At 41.1% G+C, this 20,516-nt stretch overlaps 1 protein-coding gene across 9 annotated transcripts in view; it reads left to right on the plus strand.

Annotated features, from left to right (window-relative positions):
- Positions 1–20,516, plus strand: part of chn1 (chimerin 1) — a 171,758-nt gene that overhangs the window by 6,746 nt on the left and 144,496 nt on the right. For 6 of the 9 annotated variants that reach the window (XM_048535082.2, XM_059647204.1, XM_059647207.1 and 3 more), the window contains exons 3-4: positions 8,890–8,928; positions 16,875–16,930. In XM_048535082.2, the coding sequence (XP_048391039.1) occupies positions 8,890–8,928; positions 16,875–16,930 (95 nt within the window). Of the gene's footprint in view, positions 1–8,889; positions 8,929–9,276; positions 9,414–16,874; positions 16,931–20,516 lie in introns of those variants that run through there. The other 3 variants (XM_059647206.1, XM_059647205.1, XM_059647208.1) reach the window with 2 other exon arrangements.

The raw sequence follows: 20,516 nt of genomic DNA on the forward strand, positions 1-20,516 counted from the left end.
TAGAGTTCTGCCTGCAGTTATGGTCACCCTACTATGGAAAGGATATTATTAAACTAAAAAGAGTGCAGAAAAGATTTACTAAGATGCTACCTGGACTGGAAGGCTTGAGTTATAAGGAGAGTTTGGATAGGCTGTGACTTTTTTTTTGTCCCCTGGAGCATTGGAGGTGACTGTACAGAGGCTATAAAATCAAAAGAGGCACAGATTGAGTAGACAGTCAGCAGCATTTTCCCATGCCAGGGAAGTCTAAAACTAGACAGCATAGGTTTATGGTGAGAGGGGAACAGATACAAAAGGGTCCAGAATGGCAGTTTTTTTTTCCCCCGGAGTGGTTGGTGTCTGAAACAGCTGCCAGAGAGAGTGGTGGAATTTTGTCATTTAAGAAACATTTAGCCAGATAGGTGAATGGGATGGGTATGGCAAGATATGGACCAAACACAGCTAAATGGGAGTCGTTTAATTGTGAAAGCTGGACGACATGGGTAAATTGGGTCGAAGGGCCTGTTTCCACGTTGTAGACCTCTATGACTATGATTAGACACTGGAGAGTGGATTTGCAAATGAAGCAAGAGGCATGCCTCAGGTATTAAATGAATACTTTTCATCTGTCTCCCTAAGACGTAGCTGTTCCCTGGGCCAAGATGACAGAAGGAAAAGCTGCAACTGGAAGGGTTGAAAAGTGTTGGAAGTACTGGATAAGCTGTTACTAGTTAAAATTGAAACAAAACCAAAAAAATTGCTGGAGAAACTCAGCAGGTCTGGCAGCATCTGTGGAGAGAAAAGCAGAGCTAATGTTTTGCATCCAGTGACCCTCCTTCAGAAGGTTACAGAGCAGTTAGCTCTGCTTTTCTTTCCACAGATGCTCCCAGACCCACTGAGTTTCTCCAGCTGCTTCTATTTTTGATTTCTAGCATCCACAGTTTTTTGTTTTAATTTAGTACTTAAAACTGATGAGCCATGGGCCCTGATAAGTTGCATCCATAGGTATAAAAGGAAGAGTATGGAAGTTGTTGAGACACTGAATAATATTTCAATTTTCTCTGAATTTGTGGGTGGTCCAGTGGATGGGAGGATTGCAAACATTGCGCTTTTTTATGATCTTTTGTTTTTATTTCAGGTCTCCAGCATCTGCAGATCTTTGCTTTTAATTGTAGTGGCATTCCCAAGAATCAGTATTGGGATTCTTACTCTTCCCAATATGCATGAATGATCTAGATATTGGTGTGTAGGGAATCATTTCAAAATTTGTCAACTACTTCAATTGTAAACTTTTGTGTAGAATTTTAAAACCACATTGTTGGAATGGATGGATATTTGACAAATGAAGTTCAAAGCAGTGAGGTGATACATTTTTGTACGCAATAAAGGGTATTATTCTGAAATGTGTGCTGAAGCGGAGTGAGGTGTATTTGCGTATGTAAAGGTGGCAGAACAGACAAGCTGTTAATAAAACATACAGTATCAAAGGATTCATTAATGGGGATGTAGCCTCCCTGCTCATCTACTTTTATGATCTTCTGTAAGAGACAGATTAGCCCTCAGCTGGCGTATAGTGTATACTTTTTTGTATGCCACACTATGCCATGCCATACCATACGGCTGCTATCTCTTGAGGGAGAGGTAACTGGTAGTAGTTTAACCTGAGGGTCACCGTGTCTCTGAGGGCAGAGGTTGAATAACCTCAGCCAGTGGGTACTGCCATCCACCAGGAAGAATGCAAATAATTGACAAAAGTACTGAGAGATTCATGAGACTGGTTCTGCAGTTATGAGGATAGACTGCATAAGTTGGGACTGTTTTCCTTTGGACATGAGAAAGCTAAGAGGAGAATTGATAGAAACTTCCAAAATTATGAAGGGCTCAGAAAGATAGGGGTGAAACTGTTACCAGTGGAACAGATTTAGTGTTTTGCAAACGAAGTCAATGTGAGGTGAAAAATACACTTTTTTGCACAAACGGTTAGGGTCTGGATTGCACTGTTTGGAAGTGTGGTGGAGGCAGATTCAATTGTGACATTCAAGAGATTTGGTGATTAAATCGAAATACTGTGCAGCTTGTGGGGAAAAGTCAGGAGATTATCACTAAGTTGAAGTGCTCAAACAACTCTAACAGATATTATAGGCTAAATAGCATCATACAGCGCAACGTTTTTTAATAAAATTTGAGTTCAAGGTACACACTGCCACAGCAATAATTTTCAGTTGGATAGAAATTAGAAAGAGGTCACTGCTTAAATTTTTTATTTTGGGAATAAGTGAAACCAGGTGGATCAAATGACAGAGATAATGGGATAATAGAGTTGTGAGCGCATGGAATAGTTTACCAGTGGTAGTCGTGGAAGCTGAGTCATTAGTGACATTTAAGCGACTGCTGGACATGCACACAGACAGCAGTGAATTGAGGGGAATGTAGGTTAGGTTATTTTATTTTTGGATTAGGATTATTCCACGGCACGACATCGCAGGCCGAAGGGCCTGTACTGTGCTGTGCTTTTCTATGTTCTATGAACTACTGATGCTGGAGTCTGAGGTAACAAGAAGTGGAGCTGGATCAACACAGCAGGTCAGGTAGCATCAGAGGAGCAGGAAAGCTGACGTTTCGGGTCTGGACCCTTCTACCATAGCAGCAGTGGATCCATTCGCCCTGAAATCAACAAAATTCTGGAGAACGTTCAATAATAGACAACCAACTGGAGAAAATATCACCTTTTATAAGTGGAACGAACAGAATCTAGTCATAAATAATCTGAAGATATTTAGATCTAGGACGCTGTTCCATGGAACTCCTCCTGTGCTGATGGGGAACTGAAATGCTTTCCTGTATGGCCATTTTCCTTTGTGCCAGTTATGGCTCAAGGTATTGAAGTACAGAATGCCTCCTTTCATACTGTAAGCAATTAGTCTGTCTTGTCTATGTTGGCCCTCCAAAGGACCGCTTTATCTAGTGCCATCCCTGACTTTCACCTTGTGCTGCAGCATGTTCTTCGAGAATAATCACTTCCCTTTCCAGCTTCTGTTAACCTGCCTCCATCACACTTTTTGGCAGTGGACTCCAGATCCCACATTTGAAAAATAAATATTTATGGGAGGTGGACATCATTGGCTGGCCAACATTTATTGCCCATCCCTAATTGTCCTTGACAAGGTGTTGATGAGCTGCCTTCTTGACCTACTGCAGTTCATTTGTTGGTAGAACTGTAATGCCAATTGCAAAGAAGTTCCAGGATTTTGATTAAGTCATGCAGAGGGAGTAGTATAATATTCTCAAGCTGGGATGATGACTGACTTGGAGATTAAATTCAAGGTGAATGCTGCCCTTGCCTGTGTCTATGGTAGTTGTCATGAGTTTAAATGGTCAGAGATATTGGGAACTGCTGATGCTGGAGAATCCGAGATAACAAAGTGTGGAGCTGGATGAACACAGCAGGCCAAGCAGCATCTCAGGAGCACTAAGGCTGACGTTTCAGGCCTAGACCCTTCATCAGAAAAGGGGGATGGGGCGAGGATTCTGAAATAAACAGGGGAGAGAGGGGGAGATGGACCGAAGATGGATAGAGGAGAAGATAGTTGGAGAGGAGAGTATAGGTAGAGAGGGGATAGGTCAGTCCAGGGAGGATGGACAGGTCAAGGGGGCAGGATGAGGTTAGTAAGTGGGAAATGGAAGTGTGGCTTGAGGTGGGAGGAGGGGATAGGTGAGAGGAAGAACAGGTTAGGGAGGCAGGGACGAGCTGGGCTGGTTTTGGGACGCAGTTTGGGGAGGGGAGCTTTTGAAGCTTGTGAAACCCACATTGATACCATTGGGCTACAGGGTTCCCAAGCGGAATAGGAGTTGCTGTTCCTGCAACCTTCAGGTGGCATCATTATGGCCACCCCCTTTGTCTGAAGGAAGTGGGAGGAATCAAAAGAGACGTTGTTGAGGGTGAGGACGAGGCCCTCTGCTTCTTCCTTTCCACAGACCCAACCAGTCCCCCTCCACCAACACACTCTCATCTGCATGCCACTTTGGTTACATGGAACAGTCCCTCTTCCGTACCTACACTGGCCCTAAACTCCACCCCTTCCTCCGTTACATTGACTGTATCGGCACTGCCTCGTGCTCCCAGGACTTCATCAACACCTTCCACCCCAACCTCAAGTTTACCTGGACCATCTCCAACACATCCATCACCTTCCTGGACCTCTCTGCCTCTATCTCAGGCAACCACCTAGAAACCGATGTCCATTTCAAGCCCACCAACTCCCACAGCTACCTAGAATACACCTCTGCCAACCCACCTTGCTGCAAAAATTCCATCCCCTATTCCCAATTCTTTCGCCTCTGCCGCATCTGCTCTCAGGATGAGGCATTCCACTCCTGTACACCCCAGATGTCCTCATTCTTCAAGGACCACAACATCATTTCCCACCCCCCCCCCCCCCCCCCGCAGTGGTCGAGAATGCCCTTGGCCGAGTTTCCTGCAACTCATCCCTCACACCCTGTCCCCGCAATAACCGCCAAAAGAGAATCCCCCTAGTCCTCACATACCACCCTACCAACATCCGCATACAGCGCATCATCCTCCGACACTTCTGCCATCTACAATCTGATCCCACCACTAAAGACATTTTTCCATCCACACCCTTGTCTGCCTTCCGGAGAGACCACTCTCTCCGTGACTCCCTTGTCCACTCCACACTCCCCTCCAACCCCACCACACCCAGCACCTTCCCCTGCAATCGCAGGAAGTGCTACACTTGCCCCCACACCACCTCCCTCAACCCCATCCCAGCCCCCAAGATGACTTTCCACATCAAGCAGATGTTCACCTGCACATCCGCCAATGTGGCATACTGCATCCAGTGTACCCGTTGAGGCCTCCTCTATATTGGGGAAACCAAGCGGAGTCTTGGGGACCACTTTGCAGAACACCTCCGCTCGGTTTGCAGTAAACAACTGCACCTTCCAGTTGCAAACCGTTTCAACTCCCCCTCCCATTCCTTAGACGACATGTCCATCCTGGGCCTCCTGCAGTGCCACAATGATGCCACCCGAAGGTTGCAGGAACAGCAACTTATAATCTGCTTGGGAGCCCTGTTATCAATGGTATCAATGTAGATTTCTCAAGCTTCAAAATCTCCCCTCCCCAAAACCAGCCCAGCTCGTCCCCGCCTCCCGAACCTGTTCTTCCTCTCACCTATCCCTTCCTCCCACCTCAAGCCACACCTCCATTTCCTACCTCCTAACCTCATCCCGCCCCCTCGACCTGTCCGTTCTCCCTGGACTGATTTATCACCTCCCCACCTATACTCTCCTCTCCACCTGTCTTCCTCTCTATCCATCTTCGGTCCATCTCCCCCTCCCTCGCTATTTATTTCAGAATCCTCTCCCCATCCCCCTTTTCTGATGAAGGGTCGAGGCCTGAAACGTCAGCTTTCGTGGTCCTAAGATGCTGCTTTCATCCAGCTCCACACTTTGTTGCTATGAGTTTGAATGGTGCTGTTTTAGAAGGGCCGGAGAATTTCTGCAGTGTGTTTTGCTCATGGTACATGTTGCTGCTCATGAGCTAGTGGGGGAGGGAGTGAATGTTTGTGCATGTGGTGCCAATCGAGTAGGCTGCTTTGTTCTGGATGATATCAAGGTTCTTGTTTTGTAACAGCCTCGCCCGCCCAGGCAGCATAGAAGTGTTCACCACACTGTTAAGTTATGCCTTGTAGATGATGGTCAAATTTGGTGGAGTCTGGAGGTGAGCTTTTCGCTGCAGGATTCCTCACCTTTGATCTGCTCCTGTTGCTATTCTAGTTATGTGGCTAGCCCAGTTCCATTGTTGGTCAATGATAGCCCCCAAGGATATTGATAGTACAGCATTTAGTGATGGTAATGCCATCGAATGTCAAAAGACAATGGTTAGATTCTCTCATTGGAGATGTAATTTCCTGGCATTTGTTTGGCAAGAATGCTACTTGCCATTTATCAGCCCAGCCTGGATGTTGCCCAGATCTTGCAATTGAACGTGGACTGCTTCAGTATCTGAAGAATCATGAATGGAATGGAACATTGTGCATTCATCAGTGATCATCCTTTGTGTTTAGGAATGACTCCAATCAGCATTAAGTTTTCCCTGATTTCCATTGTTTCCAAATTTGCTAGGGCTCCTTGATATGACACTCCGGTTAAACATGCCTTTGGTGTGAAGGGAAATAACTCTAACTCTGCCTCTGGAATTCAGTCTTTTTCTTCCTGTTTCACCAACCTGCAATGAGACAATGAGTAGAATGGTCCTGGTGGAACCTGAACAGATCGTCACTGAGCAGGTTGTTGCTAAACAAATGCTGCTGATCTAGAATAGACGATAGCATGATAAATGACCATGTTGGATTTGTCCTGTGTTCTATGTAGAGGGTATACCTAGGCAATTTTCCACATTGCCACATAATTGATAAGTCTACAGTACAATTTTTGGAATGCTGTCAGGCCATATAACTTTTTTTAGTATCTGTTGCCTCCAACCTTGATATTGTATGGAGTAAACTAAATTGGCTGAAGACTGCCATCGGGGATACTGGGGATCTCAGGAAGAGGCTGAGATGGACCATCTATTCTGCAGTTTTGGTTGAAGATTGTTGCAAATGTTTCAGTCTTTGGGCTCTGCCGTAGTGGGCTCTGCCATTATTAAGGATGGGAATGTTTTTTGAAAACTTCAGTGAGTTGTTTAATTGTACTCTTCCATTTATGACCGTATTGGCAGTACTGCAGAGCAAGATCTGATTCCGTAGTTGTGCGATTGCTTAGCTCTGTCTATCACTTGCTGCTTGTGCTGTTTGGCCCTTTGGGTAGAAGTTCCAGGATTTTGACTAAGTCATGCGAAAGGGGTCGTCTCGTATTTCTAAGTTAACTCTTCGTTTGTGGCGTGCTTGATGTTGCTCCTGGTATACCCTCCTGCACACTTCATTGAACCGGGGTTAATCTCCTGGCTTGATGGTAATGGTAGTGAGAAATAAATGCTTTATCTCTGGGTTGTTTGGCAATTTCGCTTTACTTTTAAAATTATTTCCTCATTTTAGTATTCCTAGCATTCTCCACCAGCCACAATATGTTGTCTTTCTCATTGAAAATATTCATCATGCTTCAACCTAGTTGTAGAATATTGTCATTAACCAAGGGAGTGATGGTAGGAAGTGATTATTTCTTTGGTCAAAAAGATGCGGAGACAATGATTTAGGGCTTAAATAACTGAAGATAGAATAGTTATTGATATGGGGAAGAAAATAGCATATATAAAAGAACAGAGGCAAAGAAATGGAATGTTTTTGGGGAGAGATTATAAGGCTGGAAGTAAACAAGGCCATAAAGGGATTTAAGCAAGTGGATCAGAATTTTAAATTTGAGGCTTTGACAGACTGAAATCCATTAAGAAATGAACCATAGGCCGTCTGCTTTTGTAATACTCTGCATTTAATCTCTCTTTGCTTCACCTATATCTATACTCCATTTTCAAATGTTGCCTTTCTGTGATGCCATCTAAAAACATATTAAGTAGGGAGTGGTAGCATGGTATAACTTTGCCAGACTAACAAATCAGGTACTCGGACTAAAGATGATGACTGCACCTCCTGAGTTGGAACTCCCTTCACTCTTTTCTCACTGCTAAGTACATTGCTGTAGAAAGGGAATTCCAGAACTTTCGGTGTATCTATACAAATGGGCTTCAGTTGTACAAGAAAGTGGCTTGCTGTTTTTTTTTCTTGAGGGTAATTATGGAAGGATACTAATTGCTGGCTGTGCCAATGACACTTGCAATCGAAGAATGAATAACACAAAAGTTTCACTTGTGTGCTCCCAGAGCCTGGCTCTGTTCATCACCTCTCTTGATCCCTAGGATGAATGGGGTTCAGGATAGATGGCCATTGAAAGCCAGCCCCTTTCCTTGCATTTGAAAGTCCCACCCCAGAATTCTGCCCTTGAGCTGTCTCACCCCCTCAACTTGTGTGTTTCTGTGCAGTCAGCAACCTGGGTGTGCCAAAGCAGTAACATCACAGTGATTGCTGGCAGTCTCAAGTGTACTGGTAAATTGATATCCTGGGAGGTTGTTGACTGAGAAGTTTGTTGGCTGTCCACAAGTGCCTGATTGGTACTTGGTTCAGTGGACTTGCTGAAGATGCGAGTAGAGGAAGGAGGTCTTGCTGATAACAATACATACCTACACATGATCTAAAAATTGAAAATCCTGGTTATAGACTGCAATCCCCATTCAAGCTATGTACTTTAACCATCTATTTCAACCCTGTGTGTGCCTGAGGCTGAATTAGACAGCCAGCAATTCTTCGAACCATATTTCAACTCCAACACTAACACTGTCACTTCCAACTTTTAATTTCACCTTTTTCTCCATCTCAGCTCATCCTCTTTGTTACCGTGAGACAAGTACTTCAGTGCCAGCTTTCCCTTTTCCACCCTCCATAAATCTGATATTTTCCAATTGCTGTTGGTATAAGTTGTTTCCTAACTTATATCAAATCCTGTTCAACTATTATCCTTGTACTCGCTGACCAACATTTTGCTCCTGGTTGAGCAGCATCTTAATTTTTAAAATCTTCATCCTTGTTTTCAAATCCTTCCTGGTTCTTGCCCCTTGCTACCTCTGACAAGTTTTACAAGCATACTGAATCTCCTCGATCTTCCAATTTTTATGCATCCTGATTTTAATCACTCCAACATTAGCAGCTGTGCCACAACTACCTAGATCCTTTTAATGAGAGAAATGACAAGAATTTATTGTCTTCCTCATTAATTCAGCTTCTTTATAAATTTAGGGATTATCGTGTTCCCATGGGGAAAATTGCCAGTAATGGTTTGTTTAAGAACTTGTTGTTTCTTTATTGGTAATTTTTCTTCTTTTATTTTTGTACACAGAAAATGATGAATATAAGCCTCCAGTTTGGAAATCTTACTGTAAGTACCCATTTACTTCAAATAAAATTCCAATTGGAGGATTTAATGTGGACATATGTTGTTTGTGAAAGCAAGTTCTCCTAAAGTACAGTTTTCTGACATCCTTTCCCAAATTCTTTACATAGCTGAACTTTGAGGTTTAAGGTAGCCCATAAGTGAGTTATTCTTTTGAAATCAATGTGATTTATGTGTTTAGGAAAAATATAGTTCTGGATGTTGTCTGCTACGTTTGTACTAAAGTGAAGAGAAATACGATAAATTGAAGTTTCTAACTGAAGTACTGTAATTGTAGAAAAAAACTATCAATTTTGAACAGTGTCTTACAGTACTTTCAATAATTGTGTATAGATTATCTGAAGACTTCTGAAATCTTAAAGTCTTGGTAGCTCAATAGCTGTAGTGATACCACACTCGACTTCCAACCAGAAGGTCACGAGTTCAAGTCACAGAACTGCCTCTCACTGGAACTCACTTGCCTCAGTTGGGTGAGTTCTATGATTTATCAGCTGGGTCTTAAGTGAAGCGCCAGATATGAACAAAGTGTGCGAATATTTGAAGGAAGTTTGTGACGGAATATTGCTACCCCAACTTGAATTTTAACCTTTTCATACATATATAATTGGGGAAACATATTGACCATGATATTGAGCAAGTCTCAAGGCCATCTTTCATATTATTGCTTGAAGGGGGATGTATGATGATATATTATGCTTGTGGTTGGTAAAGTACATGTGTTGAGGAAGATCTAAGTGCTTTGCATAGTTTAACTACTAGATTCAAGGTGGTGAACCAGCAAGGCACATTTGCTGTGAGAGCTTTGCGTGTTTGATCTGATTTGCATCTTGATCTGATTTCCTGATCTTGGCTGTGCTAATACAGGAGGAAGCTAAGACACTTGATACTTCTCAGAGAACCAATTTGAAAGGCAGATATGGTTACCAACTATGATTTAAATCTATTCCTAACCAAGTTATTACATGACTTGACTCCTACAATTAGATGGCCGATATAGTGACGCACTGCCTACCTTGCCCAATTGGAAAGTAAAATGACTCCTTCCCTAATTCAATGATGCTTAACTGTCAGTCAAACAGGCACTTTTTTCAATATTTTTATGCCTAGTGAAGAGGAAATGTCCAAAGAAAATGACAAAAGAATTAATCCCCATGATCCTTCTCCAGGGTCACGCACAACAGTTCCCAGAGATTGATCTTCAAATCCTAGAGTCTCCAGGCTGATCTTGGAGGACTGGCAATCCTAAAAGGGGATCCAATTGAAAAAGGGGTCATTTCATCATGAATTCTTTCAAAAGAAAAGTATTTGGAAACAGCTCTCTCCCTGTATCTTCAGAACAGAATTTGTTCTGGTGGGACGTGAACAGGGACAAATGTCACTCAATGTATGAATAACATGAGACCTCAGATGCAAAAACACCAACAAATTTCTCAAATACAAGACTCTCAAATAAGGTTAAAATTAATCAATTTTGAGCATTTTCAATAGCAATTATCACCTAACATAAATACAATGAACTTGGAGTTAAAATTGTAGATGCTGTTTACTAATTCCAGCAACATGTCCACATGATTTCCTATTAATATGAAAGTTGAAAAATATGCTTCTTCAGTGTATCACTATCACGGCCCAAGAGGCCATTCAGCCCATTTTCTTTGCACCGGTTGTGCAAATACGCAGAATGACTTAAAGCCAATTTTCCTGGGCCTTTGCACATTTTAAAATTTAAAAACCATAAACTAATACCCTTTTGAATGTCTCAATTGAACCTGCTGCCACCATACTTCTAGGCAGTATGAAAGTTGTTATGATTGAGTGGGGGCTGTTAGCTTCAAAGAAAATCTGAACACTAGTATGCAACAAGATTTCACATTTTTAAACAAAATACCGCCTTGCTAGTGTCATTTACATTCCATGAATAAATTTAAAATTGAAGGGTCACCTGAGTAACGGTTATCATGAAACCATTGGCAATTGACTTTTGCAACAAATTGGCTAATGTCCTTGAGAAAAATATTTTCTTTGTTATTCAGTCATGGGATGTGGGTAGTGATGACAAGGGCAGCATTTATTGGCTATTTCTAATTACTCTGGAACAGGTGATGATGAGCTGCATTCCTGAACTGCTACAGTCTTTTGGATATAGAGACATCCACGGTGCTGGTAGGGAGGGAGTTCCAGGCTATTAACTCTGACAGTGAAGGAGCCGTGATATGGTTCCAGGTCAGGATGATATGTGCCCTGCAGGGAATCTTGCAAATGGTGCTGTTCCCATGAATCTGCTGCTATTGTCCTTTTCATGGGGCAGGTTTTGGACTTGGAAGTTGTGGTGGAAGGAGCTTTGAGTTACTGTCGTGCATTTTGTACATAGTTTCTACTGCTACTACAGTGCATTGATCGCGATGGGAGTAAATGTTGAATGTGTTAGGTGAGGTGTCAATCAAATAGGCTGCTTTGTTATTGATGGTATCAAGCTTTTTGAATTTTGTTGGAGCTGCTCTTATCATACAGGCAAGTGAAGTTTAATTTTACCCCTGACTTGAACCTTTGTAGATGGACAGGCTTTATGGAGACAGCAGGTGAGGTACTTGCCACAGAATTCCTAGCCTGTGTCGCCATGATTTTGATATGGCATGCACCATTCATGTTCTGATCAAGATAATATCCAGGATAGTGGTGATTGTAATTCAGCGATTGTAATGCTGTTGAATATTGAGGGATGATGGTTAGATTTCTCTGGATTATTGCATGGTACTTATGTAGCATGAATCTGTATGCCACTTGTCACCCCAAGCTGGACGTTGTCCTGTTCTTACAAACATAGACTGCTTCACTATCTGAGAAGTTGTAAATAACATTATACATTGTGCAATCCCCAGTTCTGACCCTGTGGTAGAGGGAAGTTCATTGATGAAGCACTTGAGGCCTGGAGCACTATCCTGAGGAACTGGGCCTGTTGTGGTGCAGTCATAGTGCCCTTGCCTCTGAGCCAGAAGTTCTCCAGAGGGGTGACATAAACAACAAGACAGGTTGATTTAAAAATATCTACCATGAGGAACTCCTTTACTCTTGCCCTAAGGCTGAAATGATTTACCTCAAAACAATCACAACATCTACTAATTCTCATTGACTTTTGTTTGAGCTTCTTGATGCCATATTTGAGGAATGCTATTTTGATGTCATCGACAGTCGCTCTGGAGTTTAGTTGTTATGCCCATGTTTGAACCAAGGCTGTATGTAATGAGAGCAGGAGCTGAGTGGCCCTTATGAAACCCCGACTAAATGTCACGCAGCAAGTTACTTCTTTGCAAGTGCTACCTGATGATACCCCTTCCATTACTTTGCTGACGATGGAGAATGGACTGGTAGGGAAGGTAATTGATTGGATGATAATTCTGCTTTTAGTGCACAAGACATAGCTTAGGTTATTTTCCACATTGTAGATTTAATCCCAGTATTGTAGTTATACTGGAACAGCTTAGTTAAGTGTGGCTAATTCTGAAGCACAAATCTTCAGGACTACTGCCGGTTTATAGTCAGGGCCCATAGTCTTTGCAGTAAGTACTATCTTCGGTCATTTTTTGATATCACATGGTGTGAATCAAATTGTTTGAAGTCTGGGACCTGAGATGCTAGGGTGGGAGATGTTTACATTTGCTGGCTTATGTTTAACTCAAAGTGCAGGATTATGATTTAATCTTAACTTTCATCTGGAATGTCTAGCATCATAATCAATTCAAGGGCAATTAGGGATGGGCAACAAATGCTGTCATTACCTGTAATACCCAGATCCTATGAAACAAATTACAGGAAATAAAATTAACAGCATTATTTATTTCCACATATGACATAGCCTTTAGTTACTTACTTTCCACAAGAATTTTCTGATGTGTTACAATATCTTTCTTATCTATTTCTGTAGAGACAATCGCAAAAAAATGCCAAACTCCTCCAGAAGCTGCTTTCAATTTTAGTCAGTTCCAACTAGTCTCAGAGTAGCGCTTTCAATTGCCACTTTTCACTGTGAATGCCTGACTTTCTTGTTCAGATTATCTTAATATTTTTGATTTTTCTTTTGCAACAAGATTGTGAAGACCCCTGTAAATTTTTCACCAGCTTCAAAGCGGACAGTCTTCCAACTTTTTTTCTCCCTCTTATGAAATCCAAACTTAGATTACGTCATACCAGAGTACCACATGGTGAATTATTAAATTGGCATTTTCTCTGCCTACAATGCAGGCCTAACCAATCATTATTTACTTTTAGCTAGTTTCTCTCTGTGACCTACAAACTGCACACAACCGCTTTGCATTGGAACCAAAGCTCTCAGCAATCACTATTATCAATTGAAACCAAAGAATCTATCTAAGCTCCACCCATCCTCATGACGACATGGCACTCTCTGTGAAAGACACAAACAGACCTTTTAGATTAATTATCCCTCATTTGAAATTCGTTCTTTAAATTGAGGAATAAATAATAGGTTTTGCAATCCTTCAGAGTTTACCGTACAATTTTAAATTAATTTAGCTCTAACTGTCGAAACAAAATCACCTCTCTGGACTGCACTTACTGCAAAGATTGTGCATTTAAAGCAGTTCTTTAGTTAGGTAAGTCCATCTGTTCATGACCTTACCTTTCAAATGGTTAACCTGGTAAATCGTAATGGGAGGAACCACTTAAATGTAATAAACACTAAGCTTGATTGAATTTTATTCACCCCTGGGTTACTCCTCAGTTTTCACCATTGGATGCCTGCATTCTACATTTAAAACTTTACTTTTTTGAACTGAAGGTAATTGTTTAGTATTAATAGAATGTGAATAATAAAAAAAAATGGATCATGGAAATCTGAAATAAAAACAGTGCTGTAAAAACTCAGGAGGTCTGTCAGTTATCTGTGAACAGAGGAAAGAATTACCATTTCAAATCCAGTATGATTCTTCAGTCCTTCAATAAATTACGAACTAAATAATCACAAGATATTGATTTTTTTTGAGTTTACATTTTTCTGTTATTGATGTTCATTTTGTAGGAACTGTGGCAGGGGAAAAAGACTCCAGTTTCAAATTCCCACATACCATGCCTAAATTCGGTTCTAGGAACTGCATTGTATCAACACTTTCATTTCAGAATCTTCTTCCCGAAAGATGATGCGTTACAATTTGCTACAATTGACAGTCTGTAGCTTTTTATGTAGATAATTCTCACTGCGAAAAAGATGTTTTATGTGGGAGTTAAATGTTATTGCAGCCTACCATTGGCTGAATCATGAGCTGTCCAAATAACACATTGCTAGTGATAATAAATAAGTGTCTGTGTTCACAAGAGGTAGAGCTGGATGACCACAGCAGGCCAAACAGCATCGGAGGAACAAGAAGGTTGATGTTTTGGGCCTAGACCCTTTCTCAGAAATGCAATTTCTGAATTTCAGCATTTCTGAAGGGTCTAGGCCCGAAATGTCAGCCTTCCTGCTTCTCTGATGCTGCTTGGCCTGCTATGTTCAAACAGCTCTACACCTTTTGTTAACTCAGATTCTCCAGAATCTGCAGTTCCTACTATCTCTGAAACAATGTCTGTGTTCAGTTCTCGTCTCCCCCCCCCCCCCCCCCCCCCCCCACTCCGCTCAATGTCTCTGACACTATTTTAATGTTATTCTATTGTAATGTTTCGGACGTCATCTAATCCCACAGTAAAGCTTTGGGGATATGAGATCTGTTGAGTGGGAGTGGTGAGGCTATAGTTGCTGACGAGTGAGGAGGGGAAAGCTTCAGTTGCTGAGGCTTGGAGGAGACAGGTGACTTCCAAGTGCTGAGGAGAAGAGTTGGGATACTTCCAACTGCTGAGAATCTTGACCGTTGGCATGGGGATACATGAGATAAGCCTCGGGTGTGCTGATTAAAAGTGTAATATATGTATAGTATACAAATACTTAAATTTTAACGGGTATTATTTTTGAAGCTACACTGAGGCCTCCAGACAGGAGTTGGTTGGACCACGTCTACTAATGGAAAAAAGGACAGTTATCTAGAGCAACCTGCAGTGGTCAGAAAGCACTCCAAGTTCCATGACAGCTATTGCTGCTTCAGAGCTTGCAACCCCATAGATTTATGATGCGCACCCCACCTCCTATCATAGTTGTGACTCAGAGTGGTTCTACTCTAGCTATTTTGAAAGTATCAGTAATGCTAGAAGGCTGTGAAACAACCTAACTATAGTGCTCAATGTGTAGAATGTAGGTAACAAGGAATGGGTTAGGAGGACATATGACAGATTGGATTCAGAATTGGCTGACCCTTCGAAGACAAAGAGTGGTAGTGGATGGAAAAATATTCAACATGGTGCTCAGTTACATGTGCTGTACCACAAGGATCTGTTCTGGGTTCTCTGTGATTGTTGTAAATGATTTGGATGAAGGAGAGGAAGGGTGGATTAGTAAGTTCGCAGATGATGCGAAGGTGGGTCGAGTTGTGGATAGTGTGGAGGTCTGCTCTGGGTTACAAAGGGACTTTGATAGAATGCAGAGCTGGGCTGAGAAGTGGCAGATGGAATTTAACCCTGATGAGGTGATTCCTTTTGGAAGGACAAACTTGAAAGCAGAATACAAGGTTAACGGAAGATTCTTGGCAGTGTGGAGGAGCAGAGGGATTTGGGGTTCATTTCCATTGTTCCCTGAAAGCTGCCACCCAGGTGGATACAGTTGTTAAGTGTTAGCTTTCATTAATAGAGGGATTGACTTCAAGAGCCCTGAAGTTATGCTGCAGCTTTACAAAAGCCTGGTTAGGCCACATCTTGAATATTGTGTCCAGTTCTGGTCACCTCATTACAGGAAAGGTGCAGAAGCATTGGAAAAGGTGCAGAGGAAATTTACCAGGATGTTGTCTGAAATGGAGAGAAGGTCTTAGGAAGAAAGGTTGAGAGAGATAGGGCCTTTTTGTTTAGAATGATGAAGGATGAGAGGTGATTTGATAGAGGTGTACAAAATGATCAGAGGTATAGATAGAGTGGACAACCAGAGACGTTTTCCTAGGGTGGAAGTAGCTATTATGAGGGAGCATAGTTTTAAAGTGAGTGGAGGTAGATATAGGAGAGACGTCAGAGGTAGGTTCTTCACTCGGAGAGTGGTCGGGGCATGGGATGTATTGCCGGAAAAGGTAGTAGAGTCAGCTTCGTTGGAGACATTTAAACGGCTATTAGGTAGGCATATGGATGATATTATAAGGTAGGGGGTAGTGGCAAGATAGACCTTAGGATGAGGGTAAAAGTTCAGCACGACATTGTGGGCCAATGAGCAGTACAGCACAGTACGGGCCCTATGTTCTGTGTTCTATAATTGGTTTGTAAATAGTTTGAAGTCTAAGCTGGTGGTGTAATTGTGCTGATAGTTATCATTTTAGAATTCAATTGACCGTCATGGTGTTTAATTGAAAATGTTCTCATTTTCCTCTTGATATAATGCTAGCAGAGACCTAGTGTGTATACATTCTGAATTTTCCGTTGATTAAAATGAACTAATTTCGCCCTTCAAGTATATCGGAGCAAATACAAAAACATTCTGAAGGCAAAACTTGAGGTGTATGTGAGATTTTGAATTGAATACCTAGAAAATAACCAAACAAATCTGTTTCCTAGCTACTTCAGAGGGCTATATGCTGGGGCTTGAGTGCAGTTCACCCTGTAGCCTGCAATCATCTTAAAATACAAATATCACTGTTCAAACGAGGTGCAAGGCTTTTTAGAAGCAGAAGCCACGTAATCAAATGATCAAATCTTGTTGCCTTTACAACCTGTTTACAAATTATTTTGGTTTTGCAATTTGTTGCTGAGTTATCCTGTTAATATTTCTAAACTATTAAATCATTGCTAATTCTGTACTTCGGTTGTATTTTTAAATAAAATTTAACGCTGGTTCTTCACTTCCCACTTTTCAGTGTATCAGTTACAACAGGAAGCTCCTAATCCAAGGAGGATTACGTGCACATGTGAGGTTGGTTTCATATTGACTGTGTAACATTGTAAATTTTTGATAGATTTGCAGTCAAGTAATGTCTGTTTTCATTTATTTGAAATTACAGTACTTCAAACTATTTTAAAAAAATCAAAGATAACGAAGGTTTTAGGCACAATAGATTAGTTGTTGGGTTTTAATCAAATTCTGAATGGGTTACATGCTCGCATATTAAATAAATTTGGTCCTGCTCCCAAACTCAGTCCATTTGATTACATGTCTGTAGCACGAAAGAGGATGGCCTGTATGATAATTGAGTGTTTAGTACAGAGAAATGTGAAACAGTATAATTTATTTATAAAAGGAAATACATTGTTAATGGTAATAATACTCAACAGTGATTAAGCAGCTATCCAAAGTTCAGATGCATGAATCCTTGCAATGTCATTTTTAAAGGGCATAAAAAAGAAGTTGGAGTTCTAGGTTTCAGTGTTTCCAAAAATGTGTGGATTAAAAGAAAATCATGTCTCAACCATAGTGAATACTGTATGCTAAATTTTAGGATGTACATAGGTTGGGTGGGGACCATTTGAAGGGGGCGTTGAAGATGATCCCCTAATCTTCCTGCTTTTGTGCTTTTTGTGTTACCAATGTTTCAAACATCTGATCAATTTAAATGACACATTTTCAGCTACAGATTGAGGTTTGACAAGTTGTTATTAAACCTGGTGCCAGGGCCATCAATCCAGCAGATCATTCTGCCCTATATGGTGGTGGACATCTGAAGTAATGTAGCTATAGCTAATCAGTTAAATTCACTCTCCTAAATTGAATTTTGTAGATTGTGGGGAGTCTTGCGAGGGGCCAAGAGTTGAATTGTTTGTTGCTGAAGAGTATGTGTAGTTTTTGTCATCATCCCAGCAATCTGAAGAATATTAAAACAAAGAAAATGCCTCATGTTTTATTGGTTTGGAAGAATTATTTTACAAATGCTGAAATCTCCATAGGCCTTTTGAATAAGAAACTTCTTGCAAACTTTTTTCTATATGGTGTCCTTTTAGTCACACTAATTTAAAAAAAAATGCATTTTTTCAGGACAACTTTTTTTTGCAGTAAAATCAAAAGTTTAACTGGTATTAAAATATTCTTTCTAAAAAGTCCTGTGATTCCACTATATAAGCATTATGTAGTGACAGTATTTTTGAAGTTGTTTTTGAGAACAGGTTTTTGCTTCATATAAGGGTTAAACTGAAACTTGCATAGTTCTTTAGTGTGCATATTATATTGAATCCTATGAGTTGAACAGTACAGGACTTTATGATCTTATTCATTCATATGATCTGATGCTTGATTTCAGTATCTTTTGTTTAAATAGGAAATGTAGCCAGACTCTCTGCTCCTGATTCATATTTAATGATCCCTTACTGTACAGTATGGGCATTGAATAAGAAGAGGATTGGAATTGAATCTGAGACTCCTATGAACTCAAATCTTAGTGTTTTGTTTTATCCTGGAAGAATGGCCTGTTGTTGTAAAAGGCTTCTAATCATTTGATTCATTACAATTAGGTTAGTCATGGTTTTTCTTTTATTGGAATATTGTGGGTTGAGGGAACAGAGTTTAAAACCTAAATAGTTTTAATATGATCCCTAGAATGTATTCCAGCAATATAATCTATTTGCATCAGACACATGACTGAACGAAAAGTGCAGTATAGTGTAACAAAATTAGTATGCAAATGAAAAGGAAACTACCAAAATGTTAAATAATTGACACTGTGTGTTGGCTCAAAAGCCATTCAAGATCATAGTATGTTTTGTGCTTTCCAGGTGTTCAGAGTAGTCATCCATTTAAATACAAATGCTGGAACTTCATCAAATATATTTCTTGTGTCACGCCACTTGCGATAGTTTGATGCATTGTTGCTTGCATCTAAATATTGTACTGACCCTGAAACACACGACACTCTGGATCTTTGCGCCTGACTATGTAGGGCCAAAATTTTAAGGAGAGTAGCGATCTCGCACAGATTGACGCTCTCCTCTCTCCCTTTCTTTAATATATATAAATTATATTTGAAAAAAGGAGTTCCACATTTCTCGGAGAAAATTTCACTTCATTCTCCCTCAGAAATGAGGAACTATATTTCTACTCTGGGGTTTTATCACAGTGGAGAACTGTCAGAGAAAGGCACACCGCGTATCTTTTCACAGCACTCAGCTGCCATATTCTGAAATTTAAGTGTGATGGCAGTGTAGAAGGAGGGTATGGTGCCAGATGTTACTGGTGAAAGGCTCAGGCACATGGAGTGCCAACTAGGGAGGGCAGCAGTGCTGGGACCCTGGGAGGTCAGGTCCAGTGGTGGCAGCATCAGGGTCAGGTATTGAGGCTAGGGGTAACTTGGGTGTGGTTTTTTTATGTCAACCTTCATCACATGAAACTATAGGTTAACATTTTAACTTTCTTGTAACTAGGTTGGATAGATAAGAGTATTTTCACTTCTTATTTTCTTTTCTCAAAATCATTATTTGTAATATTGCTTGGGTAGCTGAATATTGTGCCTTTTCTGAACTGTAATAGAACGATGTAGTCAGTGTTTGGCCTTGCTGCTCTTCTCAAAGTCTACACTTAAACCTTATGCAGCTTATGTTCCTCTTTCAACCATTCTGGCTCTGTATTTACCATTCTTGTATGTAAAAGTTAGTCAGGAGTCCACCCACAAGAAACCCAGCTTGCTGTTCCTACTGCTTTTTGCTTGGCAGAGCCTTTATCGGCTCAAACTGAGAGGTTCATCTCTTCCAATCTGGAATGATGTCCCACCTTTAGTGACCAGCTAATCTAAGTGGTCTGCAGCAGTGAAGCTCATCAGTACCAGGTTCAGGCAATGGCTTCTGCAGAGACTACAGGTAGAGTGAAGTCCAGTCTAGTGTATCGGATCTAACTGACCAGCCCCAGTGAGGGGGTAGGGAACGGAGTTTGAAAACTCACTATGTAGGATAAAATTTGAGCATGACCTTGTACGGGGTACCTCTGTGTAGAGGGTTCCCTGAAAGAGGATTCCCCTGCACCCTGTCCAATACCAACTTGCCCAGCAAGATATTAGCCTGGTGATGACCATGTGCGGTATTTTGCAAGCCTGCTGTGTCTGAACACTCAGTGGAAAGCAGAAAATCCAGGTTCCTGTTTTCCAGTAATTTTTCATTTTCTCCTTGTGCTCATACAACTTGGTATACTGAAGCCATCGTTGTTCATGTCACTTATTTCTAATTCATGATGACAGGTATTAGACCATTTTTAAAAATAGGCCTTAAACAAAACTGAACACTGACTGAAACGAAACATGCTGTCAATTTTTGTTATGTAGCCATATTCTATTACATTGGGATGAAGATAATCAGTCCGTGAACGACCACTAGAGATGATGGCTTCCCAGAAGAGGTGTAAATAGCTTGCCTAATTTATCAAAACTGAAAATTCACAGTATGTAACCACAGAAGAATGAACAATTCAGAAGTTAATTGCTTGGACATGCAACAGCTAAGCATGCAATTAGGATGCAAGCTCATCAGAGGTAGCTTTCAGACCATACAATGGCTTTGTTTGAACTTGTGTTGACAAGCTGAAG

This window comes from Stegostoma tigrinum, chromosome 7, assembly GCF_030684315.1.
Source record: "Stegostoma tigrinum isolate sSteTig4 chromosome 7, sSteTig4.hap1, whole genome shotgun sequence".
NCBI classification, from domain to species: Eukaryota; Metazoa; Chordata; class Chondrichthyes; order Orectolobiformes; family Stegostomatidae; genus Stegostoma; species Stegostoma tigrinum.